Source organism: Triturus cristatus, chromosome 2_2, assembly GCF_964204655.1.
Source record: "Triturus cristatus chromosome 2_2, aTriCri1.1, whole genome shotgun sequence".
Taxonomy (NCBI): Eukaryota; Metazoa; Chordata; class Amphibia; order Caudata; family Salamandridae; genus Triturus; species Triturus cristatus.
In genome coordinates this window covers 199,304,539-199,320,517 of record NC_140582.1, presented here as the reverse complement: position 1 = coordinate 199,320,517, position 15,979 = coordinate 199,304,539, and the positions used below count along the sequence as shown (strand labels likewise).

The following is a 15,979-nucleotide window of genomic DNA, read 5'->3' as shown; positions in this document are numbered from 1 at the left end:
ACCCCCACCTAGTAAGGACTTTGCTTTTATTCTCAACCAAGTGGGTCTCTTGCAGTAGTACGAGGTCCGGAGAATGTCTCTTCAACTACTGTTAAACAATTCCCCTTTTGATTTTGTCCCCCATCCCGTTTACATTCCAGGTTAGAACAGAGTGCTCGATCTCTTTCCTCCCCCATCATGTACCACAGTGAAAATATCAATACAGTAGATCAATGGGAATGGACAAGTTGCACGCGATACTAGCAGAACCAGAGTAACTCTCCTCTGCAGTTACCCCGTTACTGAAACTGGTTAGAACATCGGTACATAGCAATATACGATAATCACGTTGCAAGTCAACCAAACATTGAAAAAGTGAACACCTCTCCCTCCTCCCCTCCCTAACCCCCCTCCCTGCCCCCCTGCCCATGGATTTAAAACTACCCACTCTCAAACTAGGCAGAGTGCCTCTTTCCTCCTCCCCCCTCCCCCCCCCCCCCCCAGAAATACTGAAAAAACGCGGGCTCAGTCAGTCCCCATCCCTGCTAGTTGCACGTTACATCTAGCCTGTTGCGGTCTATCCATTGTCTGTACTAGTGAAGTGTCCCGGGAGTATCTCCCTCAGGGAGGTGTGATCAAAACTAATTATGCAACCCTAAAAATCCCCAAGCAACCAAATGTGTATGTAAGTCTTCAGAACCGTCTCACCACTTCTGCGATACTTGCACTTTCGTAGAACTACCGGCGACCATTCCTCATCCCCAAGGTCTATGCGGGCTCCTTAGCCTGCTCATTCATGTCAGCGGAGCCGCCTACAGATGGATCTTCCAGAGTCCCCCTCTGCGGTCTGGGTCCGCCGGTGCGATCCCTTCTTTGGCCCCCCCCACCCTGCGCCATCCCTCCAACCAGTCCCACGCTTCCTCCAGCGATGTGAAGAACCAGGTCCTGCCGCCAGACTCCACTATGAGCTTCGCCGGAAAGAGAATAGCGTATTTCACTTCTCGGCCCCGGAGCTCTTTTTTCACTGCCTGAAAGCTGCGGCGCTGGGCTTGTACTTTGGCCGTAAAATCTGGAAAGAATGTGAATTCGCTATTATCAATCTTTAGGGGTGGGCTGGATCTTGCCGTCTGCAGTACGATATCTCTGTCCCGATAATGAAAGACACAGGCGATGAGGGGTCTTGGGGGGGGGGGGGGGGGGGGGGGGGGCAGGGGATGGTGGCAGGTTTTAGCCTGCCTCCTGGCACCCTGTGTGCCTTCTCTATCGAGAAATATCGTGACAGGGTCTTGGGTTGTAGGTGCGTGGTTGTCAATTCCTCTACATATAGGTCGGCTGCTGGCCCCTTGGCCCGTTCCGGAACGCCTAAAATACGTATGTTGTTGCGACGGGCCCGTTCTTCATATTCATCAATTTGTTGCGCCTTTCGCTCCTGTCTATTCTGTAGTTCAACCACATGCGTTTGGAGCTGGGAAGTATCAGTCTGCAGCGCTGTCATGATAATTTTGAGTTCCATCACCCTTTCGCGAAAGTCTGCTCTGAGGAGAGAAACCTCTACGGCAACCATGACGTCGTGGAGCGTTGGTTCCGTCCCTGGTTTAGGGGCATTCTGTGCCTCGACTTGGTCCATTTTGTGCGCTTCTCGGTCGTCCCCCGTTTTATTCCAGGCGAGTTTGTTAAGTTTGTCTTGCGCGTTGGCCTTTGGACCCCTGCCTGTTGCCATGTGTGCACCTCAAAGTCTCGCAAATAAATGGTAGAATCAGGTACAGCCTCGGTAATGCCCGCTGCCTACCCAGCGAGTCAAGCAATCTCGCCGTTGGCCTGTTGGGTTTCCCTAGGGTCCCTTCTCTCCAGCTCCCCGAGTTTAGGTATCCTCTCTGTCCGAGAGCATTCGCTGCGCATGGGCACTCCGAGACAGTGGGGGCTCAACAAGCCGCGCATTAATCGCCCACTCTTCCCACGGATCTCTGTGTAGGCAAGGTGGTGTCTTCAACTATCGCCACTGCAACTCCAGCTGCGCATGGACCCGGGTTGCCTCTAGGTGTTAGTCGCTGTCTTTTAGAAGGTTCCTGGCATCCCGGTCTAGAATGAGGAGCGGAGCGGGGTGGGGGGGGGGGGGGGATCAGAACCACGCACGCTGCTTTACAAATGCACCGCTTTAGGTGGTGGTGGTCCCGTGCACCCTTTATCCCCACTCACGTTCTCTGACCCCTCAGTGTGTTCTGGCAGCTTGTGGGACACCCGCGGTCTCTGGGATCCCACCATCAACTGTTGATTTAGTCTCAGCTTCTCTGCTGGGGATGCATTTGTGTAGGCCAGGGCTCGCCAGAATTTACTGCCCTTCGCTCTGAGGCCACAGTACACAATCGAGTACATGTGGGAAGGTGGTTTAACTTGATTGGGCCATTTGTAGCACACGACCTCAGCTGAGTTGGTGATTATTCACCTTTCGTGGCGCAGGGGTCGGGTCTCCGTTCCGGTCTGCACGTGGAGGTGAGGAGGGTCAAGCTGCTGTCCCTGGACAACCTTGTCCGTGTCTGCCAGTTTGTACTTTAGCCCCCGGATCACTCCAAGCTCCCCCTCCGCTGTCCCCGCCGCGCAAAGATTCCTTTCCCGGCAAGGCCCGGTCGGGGCCCAGCAGGTTTTCAGAGCCGGGGCCTCGATTTGTGGCTTCAGCCCCGGGACTCTGTTCTAATCTGGGCCCCACGCGCCTCTTCCGCCGGGTCGGGCATCCTCTCCGATCCTCACTCTGGTCCGCAGCTCGTCTCGATGGGGCTGCGGCATGCAGAAGCTACTGGAAGCCGAACGTCACTATCAGGTGTTTGGGCCCGCCATGTTGGTGCCTCCGTCATCATCCTTTCGGCTCACTCTAGCATGTCGGAGAGGGCTCCGTTCACCTTCCTTCGCCCACCATGGAGCTCCCAAGTCGTGTCGCACTCTCGGAGCGAGTTTATAGTTCCCTACGGCACAGGATTATTCAGTATAACCGGCAGAGATGCGGGAGCTCACTTAGCTAGCGGCCATGCTCATCGGCTGCTAGCCACACCCCCCATTAACACAATTTTAGGATTTACTTTTAAATGATTTTGGCAACCACTATAATACTAAAAGAAAAAAACTCATGAATAAATGTTTTTAATCAAACAGACATTTCATAATGGTTACCGCTGACAGTAAACTGTCAATACAAAAAACTGTCTGTTGGACCAGCCAACCAAAAGATTGATAAAACTGCTTCTACGAATGTATTTGAGAGCACCTTCACTAAAATGTGCATATAAGGAGGTCATCTTTCTTGCAACAAACAAGCCGTCAAGGTAGGAGAAAAGGAAGACAATCATAAACCAAATGCTAGCAACAAGATGTGAATTATTTTTAAGCTGTGTGCCATTCTCTTTTTAACATTTATTGTAAGTGGGTAAAAAAAGACCTTTTTTGCAACAGAATAAAACTGCTGAAAAGCCATTCAAGTAGGTGAAGAAAACCTTTCTACTAGATATACTTACATTTAACTGGTGAAACAACCTAGGGTTTCGACAACCGTTATCTGCATTTAATTGAGGCACAGTAATCTTGATGGTAAACAAACGGTTTGGTCTAGTATAGGAAGAAGGTCACGTTTCATCATTGATGGTCAACCAGGCTGCTTCTTGACCATATTGCTTGGTCTGCTGTTTAAAAGCACCTATACAGAATATGTTCTAAGAAGCCCATTTTATTTGCATTTTACTTGCATGTGAAGATATATAAAAGTAACGCGGGTGCATAGAAGTAACACATCGCTATTTCCCATTTGGGCTGCCTCATCAAGGGCAAATTTACTCGACAACAGTTCACACATACGATGAAACACCTATTTTCTGCCCACCTAAGAACAGCAACCCACACTTAAATTCTCTCTCAACTGCACTTTGGCAACACCATGCTAGCAGGTATCTGTCCCCTCTGGAGGTGGTTTACATTCCATAGCAAAATGCTTATCCTCCACATTAGAAACTCAAACCACTAGATGGCGGAATGATGCACAGCATGTGAATCCAGAAAAGATTCACGCTGCAAAAGTTCTAAATCTGTTTTAGTCTGTATGAGCACAATCACCTATTCATCCTTTCCTCCTATCCTACTAATGGATTAAGTAGGGTGGATAAGGATATCTCAGGAGCAACAACTCAAACTTTAAGGGCTGAGATTCTGATATTGTCCAAGGTGTAAACCAAACTGAGAAACGCTGGAGCAAGATTTGGAAGTCTCTTCAGTTGTACAAAAAAATCAACTTGTTCAGGGAAAGGCTAAAATGTATTTATTCTGCCACTTCTTGTAATAAGTAAGAAATGTGGGCTTTTCGGTTTATGATCACTATATGGCTTAGTTTTCTATTATGTGTCCCAATGCCATTATAGTAAAAGCACCATTTAAACTGCTAAATACATAAATCACTGTAAAGGAGACGGAGCAAAAGGTTTTTATTAGATGCACTTTTAAAATACTGTGAGCCGCATGGATATAATCTATTCAGCCTTGGTAATACTCACTGGCATAATGTGGCACATTGGGAGCAGTGTGGAAAAGTCTGTGAATTCCGTGTCCACAGTAGCTTCGAACGACAGAAAATCCATTTGCCTGAGCATGTTTCTGAATAATATTTCCAAGTTCTCTGTATCGAACACCAGGTTTCACTGAAGGGAAAAATACACTTTGTATCATGCATTTGCAATACTTTGCTCTGTATGGATCCAAAAAAATAAAATTACAATATTGGCTAAGAAATCAATAAGCCGGCAAGCTACCAAACCTAAATGAACAATTTACTTACCTCTGCTAATGCTCTTTCTTGTGGATACTCTAATCGCTGATTCCTCAACTTTAGAATATCCTCAGGCATCAGACGTGATATGGAGAACTTTCACAGCATTGCAACTGCCAGCTGCAGGTGGCACCATGCAGCTCCTTAGTGACAATATTCTGATCTGGAAGTGATCGAGGGGAGTAGCATGTAGACCCCACTACTGCTCGCTGACGTCCGTTTCTTCCAGGCTCGGTCCAGGCCCTCGAATGCGGAGCTCAAAACCAGAGGTATCCATGTGAAGATCCCCAGTTTGGAACCTTTTCAGATGGTAACAGACCATTCTACAATACATGGAGGCGGGAGGGCAGAGAAATCTGCGTTTATTTTTTATTAATTGTTTTGTGAATTTTATATAGCGCTTATAAGACCCAAAGGGGTATCCGAGCACTTTACAGCATACATGTAAAGAAACAAACATTAGAATACAGTGAGTAGCATCAGAGTGCTGGAGGTCCTATAGATCGAGGTAATTGACCAGATGCATGGATACGACGCTTGAAGAGAAATTCTTTTAGTTGTCTCTTGAAGTTCGTGAAGGAGGGATTGGTTCGAATGTGGGTAGGGAGAGAGTTCCAGATTTTTGAGGCGTTCCCTGAGAAAGAGTGGGAGAGGGCTTTTTGTTTTTTTTCGGGGGGATTAAGCGAGTTTGAGCTTCTTAGGTTTCTTGATTGTCCGGCTTGTGTGAGTTTGGCTGCGAGGTAGTCCGGTTTGCCTGTGTGTAAGGCTTTATGGGTGAGAGAGGCAGTTTTGAAAGCCCAGCATGCTTCGATAGGTAGCCATTTTAGGGTCTGTAATGCAGGGGTGATGTGGTCGTATTTCTTGGTACCTGTGACCATTCTTGCTGCTGCGTTTAGGTTGGTTTTCATGGGGGCTATGTGTGTTTTAGGTGTCCCAGTAAGTGTGGCATTTCCATAGTCAAGTCTGGACAGAACTAGAGACTGGGTTGCTATTTGTAGGTCATTGGGGGGTATGAAAGGTTTGATTTTGTTGAGGAGTTTTAGGTTGTAGAGGGCGCCTTTTGCAATGAAGTTTATGTGGGAGCTCATGTTGAGATTTGTGTCTAGAGAGATCCCTAGTGATTTAGCTGGAGTAAGTTTGAAGTTTAGAGAGTCAAGGTTGTTTATCCATCCATGATTGGAGAAGACCTGGATTTCGTTTTTTTCTTGGTTGAGCTTGGTGGTTGAGTGTTAACTCCACACTTTCTAAAGTAGAAAGTTGGCTGAGTCAGAGAATGTCATCGGGGGAGGATACCTCGAGGTACAGCTGGGTGTCGTCAGCATAGAGGTGGTAGGCGATGTTTGCTTGTTTTAGAATGGTAGTGAGCGGTTCCATGTAAAGAGTGTGGGGGAGAGGACTGAGTCTTGAGGGACACCTCGAGTTGAGGGAGAGGTGTCGGACAGAGTTTTCGATCTTTATGATTTGGGAGCGGTTATGTAGAAATGAGGAGAACCATTTTAGGATATTGCCATCTGCTCCGATACGCTTTTGTAAGGCGTATAGGAGTAGAGTGTGATCAACCGTGTCAAAAGCGGCAGATTCGTCAAGGAGGACAAGTAGGCAGCATTTGTTAGAGTCAAGGGAGTTGTGAATGTCATCTGTTATCCTCAGTATAGTGGTTTCTGTGCTGCATCCCTTTCTGAACCCAGATTGGTGTAAGTCAAGTAGGTTGTCAGATTCCAGGTGTTGGTTCAGTTGGGCGAGAACGCATTTCTCCAGGAATATAGCTAGGAAAGGGAGGTTGGTGATGGGCCTAAAGTTTTTGAGGTCATTTGGGTCAGCATCTTTTTTTTTTTTTTTAAGAAGGGGGTCACTTGGCCTTGTTTGAGGAGGTCGGGCATCAGACTGTTGTTTAGGGAGCTGTTGATGATCTTTGTCCACAGTGGGGTTAGGGCGGGGTTGAGGTTCTTCGCCAGGGAGGCGGGGAGAGGGTCTGCATAGTGGTTGGAGGGTTTGGAGTCCTTCCAACGCTTGGGGGAAGTTGGCGGTCTTGGGTGAGCACTTATTTTGGTGGTTGACAGAAGAGGGGTCTCGGCTACGGGGAAAATGTTGTGAACTAGGGTTGGGTTAGGTCTCGTTATGGGTGAGGGTTTGCTGTGTTCGGATTGAGGGTATTGGATTAGGGAGAGCTTGCTATTGGTGATTTTGTCATTGAAGAATTTGGCCAGGTTGTTGCACTGAAGTTTGGAGGCAGGGGGGTTAGCTTTGGTGGGTTTGGAGGTCTGTTTCTGAATGTCGTCGCAAAGTTCTTTGGGGCGTTTTATGGCTTTGTCTAGTGCACTCCGGAAGAAAGAGGCTTTTTCCTTGATTATGTGCTTTTTCTAGTTACTGTGTTCTTTTCTGAGCTGGGAGAGGTTAGTTGAGGATGGGTTTCCTCTCCAGAGTCTCTCCGCGGCTCTTACTTTTCTCCTTTCTGAGTTGAGGTCTTTGTTGAACCAGGCTCCGGAGGGGATCTCTCCGACTCTTTTCAGTTTCAAGGGGGCTAGTTGGTCAAGAGCAGTTGTCAATGTCCTGTTGTACAGAGTAGTGAGCTCAACCGTGTTGAGGTTGTCTGTGGAGGGTGGGAGAAGTGATGTTGTGGTTTCTTCGAAGACGGGGAGGGGGCCTTGTGGTTTCTGCTCCTTTGATGGGTAATTTGTGTTTTGACTGATGGGGCTGCGGTTTGATTGATGTTGAATCTAATGATGTGGTTGTCTGACCAGTCGATTGGGAGAATGTTAATGATGGTTATTGTTTAATTTGTGGCTATAATTGCATCTAGGGTAGAGCCCTTGTTGTGGGTTTGACCCTTGCAGTGCCGGGTGAGTTCATTTGTGAGGAGGAGTTCATTTAGTGATTGTATTACAGTGTTATTTTCGTTATTCCAGGGGAGGTTGAAGTCACCCAGGATCATGTCGGTGTTGGCTAGGGAACAATGAATAAGTAGGTCCAATATTTGCTCTCCAAATGCAGGTGAATTTCCTGGGGAGTGGTAGATGAGATGGCATGTTGTTACTTTGTTGTTTTGACATGTTATGTTGGCGTTGAGGTATTCGAAGGTAAAGAAGGAGTGTGTTTTGATTTCAACTATACTGATGTTGTTCGTATGGATGATGGCAATGCCGCCACCTCGTTGGTCTATTCTGTCTTTTTTGATGACGGAGAAGCCCGGGGGGGGGGGGGGGGGGACTAGAAGGTCAAAGAGGGGATATGATGTTTCACTGAGCCAGGTATCGGTGAGGAACGCAATGTCAATGTCGTGATTCAGTATGGCATCAGCCAGCTCTATTGCGTGCTTGACTGCGGATCTGCAGTTTATAAGCATGCAGTTTGTTGCTGTTGGAATGGTTTGGGGGGGGGGGGGGGGGGGGGAGGAGGGAACTTGGGGAATGGTTGAGCATTCGGAGAGCAGTGTTGTGGACCTAGGTTGGTTGTTGGCTCTACCTATACCGGTGATTACCAGTATGTTGGGGGAGGGGGGGGGGGATTGGGTTGCTCTGGGGTCGTGGGATTTGGAGAGTGTTGTTGCCTCTCAGAGACATCTCAGGTTTTGCTCTTCTTGGTCTGAGAGATTGGGTGCTATGAGCAGTGGGGCGCCAGCTGGTCGTCTGATTGGGCAGTTGAGGTGGCTCGCTGATGTTTATGAGGGAGGGAAGTATTGAGTGTTGGGGAGGGAGGCGCATTGGTGTTGAGAAGGATTTTGTTTATGCCCTGCGTGATAGTGTTGATTTGGGTGTGGAGAAGGGAAAGGTTTTCATTTATGGTTGTAAAGTGCGTAGGGGTCATTGGGAAGAGAGTGTTGAGTTGATTTTCTATACGTGTGAGGCGTTCAGTTAGTTCTGCAATTGTCTCTGGGTTTGGGGTGGGGGGAGGTGTTGGGGGGCTGATTCGGCCAAGGGTGTAGGTTGGAACAAGAGGGTCGGGGGTTGGTCGGATTAGGGGAAATGGCGAGACATGAGTCTTCTGATGGGCGCTGGAGGGGGGGATTGTGGAGGGTGTTTGAGTGTATTGGTGTGGTTTTGTCTGAGGCTTGGGCATTTGTGAGGCGGGTGTTCGTGTAAGCGCGGGTAGGGGGATTGGGGTGAATGTATTGGGTCAGGGCGCGAGGTCTGGAGATGGGAGGTGTGGTTGGGGGGATGGGAGTGGGGTAGAGAGGGATCTGGCGAGGGGGTGGGGTGAAGGTCTGAGGAGTTCAGTAGTTTGGGGCTTGCAGCAGTTTTCATGGCCGTTCTTACTTGGGTCGGGTTTTGGGGGGCGAGAAGGGAAGGGGTGGGGCAGTTGGACAGGGTCGTGATGAAGTTTCACAGTTTGGGGAAGGCGAGTTCAAATTGGTGCAGGTTGGGGTCGTTGGCTTGGACCATGACTTTGCCATTTTTGTATACTGTTATGGTGGCGTTGATTCTGAAGGGAGAAGATTTGGAGATAGTTAGTATTTGTCCATGGGGGATGTTTGTGGATTTGGTGACTCTCAGGTGGTTAGCTAGGTTATTTCTCCATTTGGCCTAGTGGGTGTTGTAAAGATGAGGTCAGTTTTTGTCTTACCTTTGGAGGAGTTATGATAGAGGTCGGCTATGAGTGTTTGAGGGTGTTGCTTGAGTAGTCTGTGTTTAAAAATGTTGGCGGCATTAGCGGAGAGGTTGGGTGGGTAGGTGATGGAGAAGGAGTGGGGGCCGTGGGGTTTGAGGTTTGTGAGAGGTGGGGGTTAATGGGATGTACTGGTGTGGTCCTAGGTTCCCATCTTCCTGATTGAGGGCTATCGAGGGAGGAGGGTATGCAGGTGGGGGGTTTCTAGGTGGACGGGTGGCTGTGGGGAGGGGGGGCCACAGGGGGGGTTGAGTATGGGGCAAACCTAGTGTAGAGGATCGTTTTGTGGGGGGGAGGGGGGAAAGAGGTGAGCGGATCAGGTGGGTCTCGTGTTTTGGTAGGGAGAGCGGCAGAGGGCCTTTTCAGGTCCGGGACTCTCGGGGTGGGGGGCAGGTGGGAGGGGACGCCTATGCTTGGGTGTAGGGAGGGCTTGGGTCCACCTGGGGGAGGGGCAGTGAGGTTTAGATAAGAGTATCCACCAGCAAAAGCAAATTCAAAGGTAAGTAAATTGATCTTCTGATAGAAACTTGGAATCAAAGATTTGTCACCTTAAGAACAGATATCAAAGCAAAACCTTCCAAGGCGGAGGGTCTGTGGAATGGACCCAGACCAAAAACGTCCTGCATCACCAAATGGGGAAAATGTCCTTTCAGTTAGACCTGGCTGTCAAGGAAGTAGAACTTTGTGAACATGTGCTCTGATGCGCATGTTGCGGCTTGAAAACACAGTAGTAGCAGCCTTTGCCCTGGTGGAATGAGCCCCAAGACCTTCTGGAAGGTGTTTCTTGGCCACAGATTACCTTTCTTTGACCACAAGAACCCCACAAAAAAAGGCTGATAGTCCACCCGATGGTCTCCGATGCAGTCGATTTAAAACTAAAGGCTCTTTTGGGGACCAGCCGATGGAGCCTCTTGAGGGGTGAGGTAGAGCAAAGGACATTGGGAGGATGATGGCTTACACAACATGAAAAGGAGTCAAAGCGTTTGGCAGTATCAGTCTATCAGGGGGAAAAGGTGGTTTAAAGCAGCTGCACAGAGAGCTTGGAGCTCACCCATGTGACAAGCTGAAGTAATTGCAATGAGGAAGAATATCTTTAGAGTCAGAAGATGTAGCGAGCTGCTGTGCATCGACAGAGTACACATGACGAAAGTCAGGTCCTAATTGAGGTCTCAGTGTGGCATCAAACGGTTTTGGAAAAAAAGACGTGGGTTAAGCTTTTTATGACCCTCATCACAACCGGTGATTTAAACTAAGATGGCTAGCCCGGCAAATGCAAAATAATCAGCAAGGGCCAGAAAATAACATTTAATGGTGCCTACAGCAAGTCCATGCAGGGTCAAAGACAAAACAAACAATACCATATCCGACAGTTTGCCTGTAATGGGTCTATGGTAGAGACAGCTCCCATTGTCCAGTGTGCGAGTGGTGAGGACCTAGGTGACTGACTTTCTAATGTCGTTCGGCAGCCACTTGTAGATCTTTCACAGCATCCTCAGAGTATGGAAGATGGAGGTGGTGATGGCGCTGGGCAGACAAGTATAGCTTAACAACTAGGACCCTGAGGATTCCTGAGTGTAGGCTGGAAGGGGTTCTCAAGTATGCAGGCCACCAGATGGAATCCCACGGTGATGTATCCTTTCCAAAAATCACCATTTCTGTCTTGTTGGTGTTCTACTTGAGACAGTTGGACTTTATCTAAAATAGCCACTTTGGGCATGCAGGGGGGTGAATTAGTTTCTTGTGTAGGAGGGTTTGTCCAAGAAGGACAGTATAAGTTGCCTGTCATGGAGTAGGAGAGGATGTTGATGTCTAAGTGCTGTATGTTACGGACCGTGATAAATGGGTTTTTATGATTGATTCAAACATTTTCACTTAGATGACTGTATTTTGACACTCTGGGTCTTGCAATCATTGGATAAATACCAAGTTTGCCTGACAGCTCAGTTTATCAATCTCTCGCTCCCTTGTACTTGGCAGAGCCAGAAGAACAAGTTGCAAAGGAAAACTTCCAGTTATTGGGAAAAGAGACGTAAAACAGCAGATCCCAGAAGCTCAACTGCCTTGTTCAAAAGCTTCAGGTGGTGGTCTAACCAGTTCAGTCCATGGTGACTGCAGGCGAGGTGGCAGTGTATACAAAAAAGGAGATGTGTGCCCTTTGCTCAGTGATATCAGGGTGTTATGTGCCAGAGTTAGGCCCACGGAGGAACGCTGCACATTTACTTACATTGTCCTCTTTTTTGCACAACAACATTATTGCTTTGACCTCTTGCACATATTTGCGTGCGCGGCAATGTTGAATTAGCTTCTATGAAACTGCTCTGCTTATACATCTGGCTGTGCGCAACATTATCATGATGCCTCGAACACCGAGCACAAGGCCTTTTTAGCGCAAGGTGTACAAATGTCGTTCTATCTTCATTCACAGGGCAACAGGGATAGCTAAATATGCGTAACAATGCTATTCTGCATTTACATCGCAAGGATGCTTTTTATTATAAATAAAGAAGCATTTCCTGTGGTTAACAGAGAAGACACTTCTGCTGACATCGAAAGGTCCCGCAAGCGGAGGCTTCGCCGAGCAGGTGCCAGACATCTCTGTGAGGGGTGACCAAGACTGGGTTCTACATACCTTCCAGTAAGGTAATGGGGTTGGATCATCCTGTGTGGGGATTCTTGGATCTACATACACTCAAGACATACACAGAGTAGGAACTGCGTAGTAGGAGTACGCCCGATTACTACCTTGTATTATATGCCTTAGCACCACAGTGGAACTGTTTCTGCAATTTACTCTTTTGGTGCTTGTAATCACTTTCGTGTTCTGTCTACGGATTATTGCAGCACATGTATTTTATGCATTTATAAAGCTGGTTCAATAAATATATTGAAAGCATCCCGATGTGTATTCTCTGTATATTTCTCAGAGACCAAGAGTGCACGAGTGACTGAGCAAAAAGTTCAGATCTATTACCACGATCCCCAAGCGGTCAGGGTTGTCATGTACAGTGGTTCACAGAAACCATTCTCTCCTTGTTTGGGTTAGGGGAGCTTGTGGTGATACTGTGAGCTAGCTGGTCTCTAGGCCAAAATTTACTACAGGGGTGCATGTATTCAGTCTAAGCACCTCACCCAAATTTTGTTATCCACAAACATGCAGGTCCTACGGATTAGTGGGAACTATGCGGCAAGGAGAATAGAGGATGGTAGCTGCAACAGTGTTCTCGTCGTACAAACTGTATTAAAAAATGTTGTAGGGCAGCATGGAGCTTCAACCTCAAGAGCCTGCAAGTCAATCTCTGCTACACTGTGCAGAATGCAAAATAGTTATACAAGATGCCATGATTAATGCTGTGTGAGCAACAACTGCTTTCTCCTCCGCACGCTGGAACGCATCTAGGGATGTCAAATCGCCGTTCCCCTATTTTCAGTGCTGATTCACAAACTTTCATATAGCAATAATGTTTTTAACCCTAATTATTTTTTGAGGCCCAGGAAACATCACACTGACAAGCTGGTGCTTTCCTCTACCTGGCATTTTTGATCGGGACACTGGTATACAATTGCATAACAGAGTCAAGATAGGAGCCTTCATAAAGGAGGTCTTCCAGTATTGGAGGCAGCTATTTTGAATGCCATTGACCAGTCAGTCAAACATCAGCAACACTGGCCATGTTGAGGTGATGGCTCCAATGAACAGGGAATAACAAGAGTTAACTGGGGTTTGGGGCTAATGTGTCTCTAAAGAGGGAAGGGTCCATTCACTCCACATCAATCAATCAGGGATTTGTGAAGCGCACTACTCACCCGTGAGGGTCTCAAGGCGCAGGTGGGAAGGGGGATTCGGGCGGCTCCATCTCATCCGAAGAGCCCGGTCTTAAGGCTCTTCCTGAATGTTTGCAGTGTGGGGGTCCGTCTGAAGCTGAGGGGGTGTTCATTCCAGGTCTTGGCCGCGATGTAGGATAAAGCTCTTCCTCCCGTTCTGGCTCTGCAGATGCTAGGGATTTCAGCCAGGGCAAGGTCGGCAAAGCGGATGTTTCTCTTGGGTCCAACCACAACAGCAATGAAGATAGCCTCACTGAGACTAAACACAAGGAAAGTTTCCATGTGAGTTATTGCAGGGATCAGATCAACTCATTAACTTTATAGGACCTCTCTAGAGCCCACACTCTGTGCAATAGACACCCTCCTTGTACACTCCTGGCAAAAACTAGTAGAAGCAATAAATATTCTGGCCTCAGGACTGCAGAGGAAGACAAGGAATAATCTCCCTACCATGAGCAAGAGGTAGAAGATCACAATTTGTAGGAACCCAGACCATGGCATAAATAGACTATTTTAATTGTGAGAGATCAGGAGGCAGGGCAAAAGTGCAGCAAACCCTGTGACCAATCAGAAAACGTACCAGATGAAATGTTTGATTCCCTCAGACATCCCGGATGCTCATAATGGGTCCCCATGCTGAAAGTGGTAAGTGATGTACACAAACTTGGTACTCTCTAGACAAGGAAGTACAGAAACTGTCAATGGGCAAATGCCCTCTACCAGCCATTGTAAGTAAGGTAGCAGTCATTCCGGACACTGAACAAAATGAAATACACGGGAGAAGCATTCTTTCTCCAATGTAACTTTTATTGACCCAAGTGACAATTTAATACTTGAAAGATTATGTACAAGCTTCATGTTCAATTTGCGTTTGTATACGAAGAACAAAAAGCTATATTTAAAAATTCATTCTTGACACCCATGGAAGTATAACATTTTGGCACTGGCAATGCCCATTATTGAAGCTCTAGATATGTGGGTTATTGCTATGAAAGAGGGACAGATTATTTGGATTTGATCCCAGAAGGGCAGAGTGCTTGCTCGGCAATGCAACTGCACCATCTCCCTGGAGACACCAAGACTGGAGTCCTAGCTCCTTCAGTGGCAGGTTCAGTGCCTTAGGCTTATTTGTTGGCCGGTTCGTCAAGTAGTTTGCAATACAGTCACCATTTAGGATAAAGCCAAGTTAGGCCTCAAGAAGGTGTTCACATTGGCGAAGTTAACAAGAATATCAAGGGGGCTATCACAATAGTGGCTACTGGAAGTATTCAAGAAAGTAATAACGTTTTCACCACAGGAGATAGACTGAAAGAGGCAGGTACTTCAGGGATGTAATACCAAGGATTCTTGAAACTACAAAGAAGAAACATCATTCTTCCCTAGTCAGGATGGGAGGGGAGCTGGGTATATTCATACACAACTGGTCGAGACATTGTCAAATTCTTTGGAGTCAGAAGATTGTACAGGGATTGAGAACAGTTTAACAGCACCTCTATAATGCCTACGCAACCCAAGCCGATTCACTCTTCCCAATGTGAATGGAGGCGGATGCAGAAGGAGATAAGGGCTTCTTAAGAAATATGCCATAGTAAAGAAGGGGTTGACCTAAGGGAGTTCAGTGCCTGGGTAATATATAGGCATTTGGCGATAGAATCAATTCACCTCTTCCGGCACCTTCTAAAAGGAGGACATTGGCTTGGCAGATTCGATTTGAAGGACGCATATATGACATGACAAATCTTCAAACCAGACCACTTCAGCAGTTCATAAGGTAGGGGGGTTTGATGAACTACCACTTGAGCTGCCTTTTGAACCCTGCTGCTGTTCAATACTCCTCAATCCAGAGATAGTAGCTTTGCAGGTGTTAGAATGCTCCGATACCCAGATATGATTTGCGGGTGTTAGAATGATCCTATAACTAGATATGATCTCATGGCTCAGTCGGAGACTGAACTAAATCAGGAGCTTTGTTTGCTGGACAGTCTTGCATTGGTAATGCATTGGGACAAATAGATGGAAGTCCTAAACAGAGTATAGGCAGGCTGGGATTCAAGGTGGACTGTGGCAGCAACTCTCAACTTCTGGGCAGCTAGTTAAGACCCACCGAAAGAGGGAGTGCAGGCAGATATTTCTTGAGAGTTAGCAAGAGAGGTGTGCCTCTTGGTCGTGTCAATTCAAGTAGTATTCATAGGGCATCTGAACTACAGGACCATGCAGAGTTTAAAGACTGGTAATCTCAGCAAAGGAAGGATGAATGCATAAGCAGTGAACTCAGATAACTGGACTGCTATAGTGAACAGGATGCCTGGAACAAAAGTGCAACTTCTCAGACAAGCCCTGGATTTGATACTAGAATTGGACGCCTGTAGAACAGGGTGGAACACCCAGTGCAGGGAGGTTATGAAAATGGTCATAAGAATAAGAAGAGCAGACAAAGCATGTTAATAGCCTAGAGCCGCTGGCTGGTTCCTTTCTGGAAAAAATAAAACAGAACAGAGTTCAGTGCTCTGTAGTTACCTTGACAGCAGGATACATGAACTGGGGGGGTTAATAATTTTCAAGATCATGGCAGAGAGGCCAGGCTCTTCTGGCACCTCTGTCTGAAACAGAAAGCTTCAGTTAGAGCACCATATCTTTAAGCTGTGTTGAGCAGAGTAGTGGATTCCAGTGGCTGGATGGAGAACTGCATAATTTTAATGAACCGGATTGTGGGATGGGGGCCCGCGTGTCCCCTCCCAATGTGTTTCAGAAGGAGACAACATCTGAAAGCAGCTG

General features: G+C 47.4%; 1 protein-coding gene across 2 annotated transcripts in view; it reads right to left on the bottom strand.

Moving 5' to 3' along the window:
• METAP1 (methionyl aminopeptidase 1) overlaps positions 1-15,979 on the bottom strand; it is a 475,875-nt gene that overhangs the window by 22,048 nt on the left and 437,848 nt on the right. For both annotated transcript variants that reach the window (XM_085641167.1, XM_085641168.1), the window contains one exon: positions 4,509-4,652. In XM_085641167.1, coding sequence (XP_085497293.1) covers positions 4,509-4,652 — 144 coding nt within the window. The remainder of the gene's footprint in view (positions 1-4,508; positions 4,653-15,979) is intronic.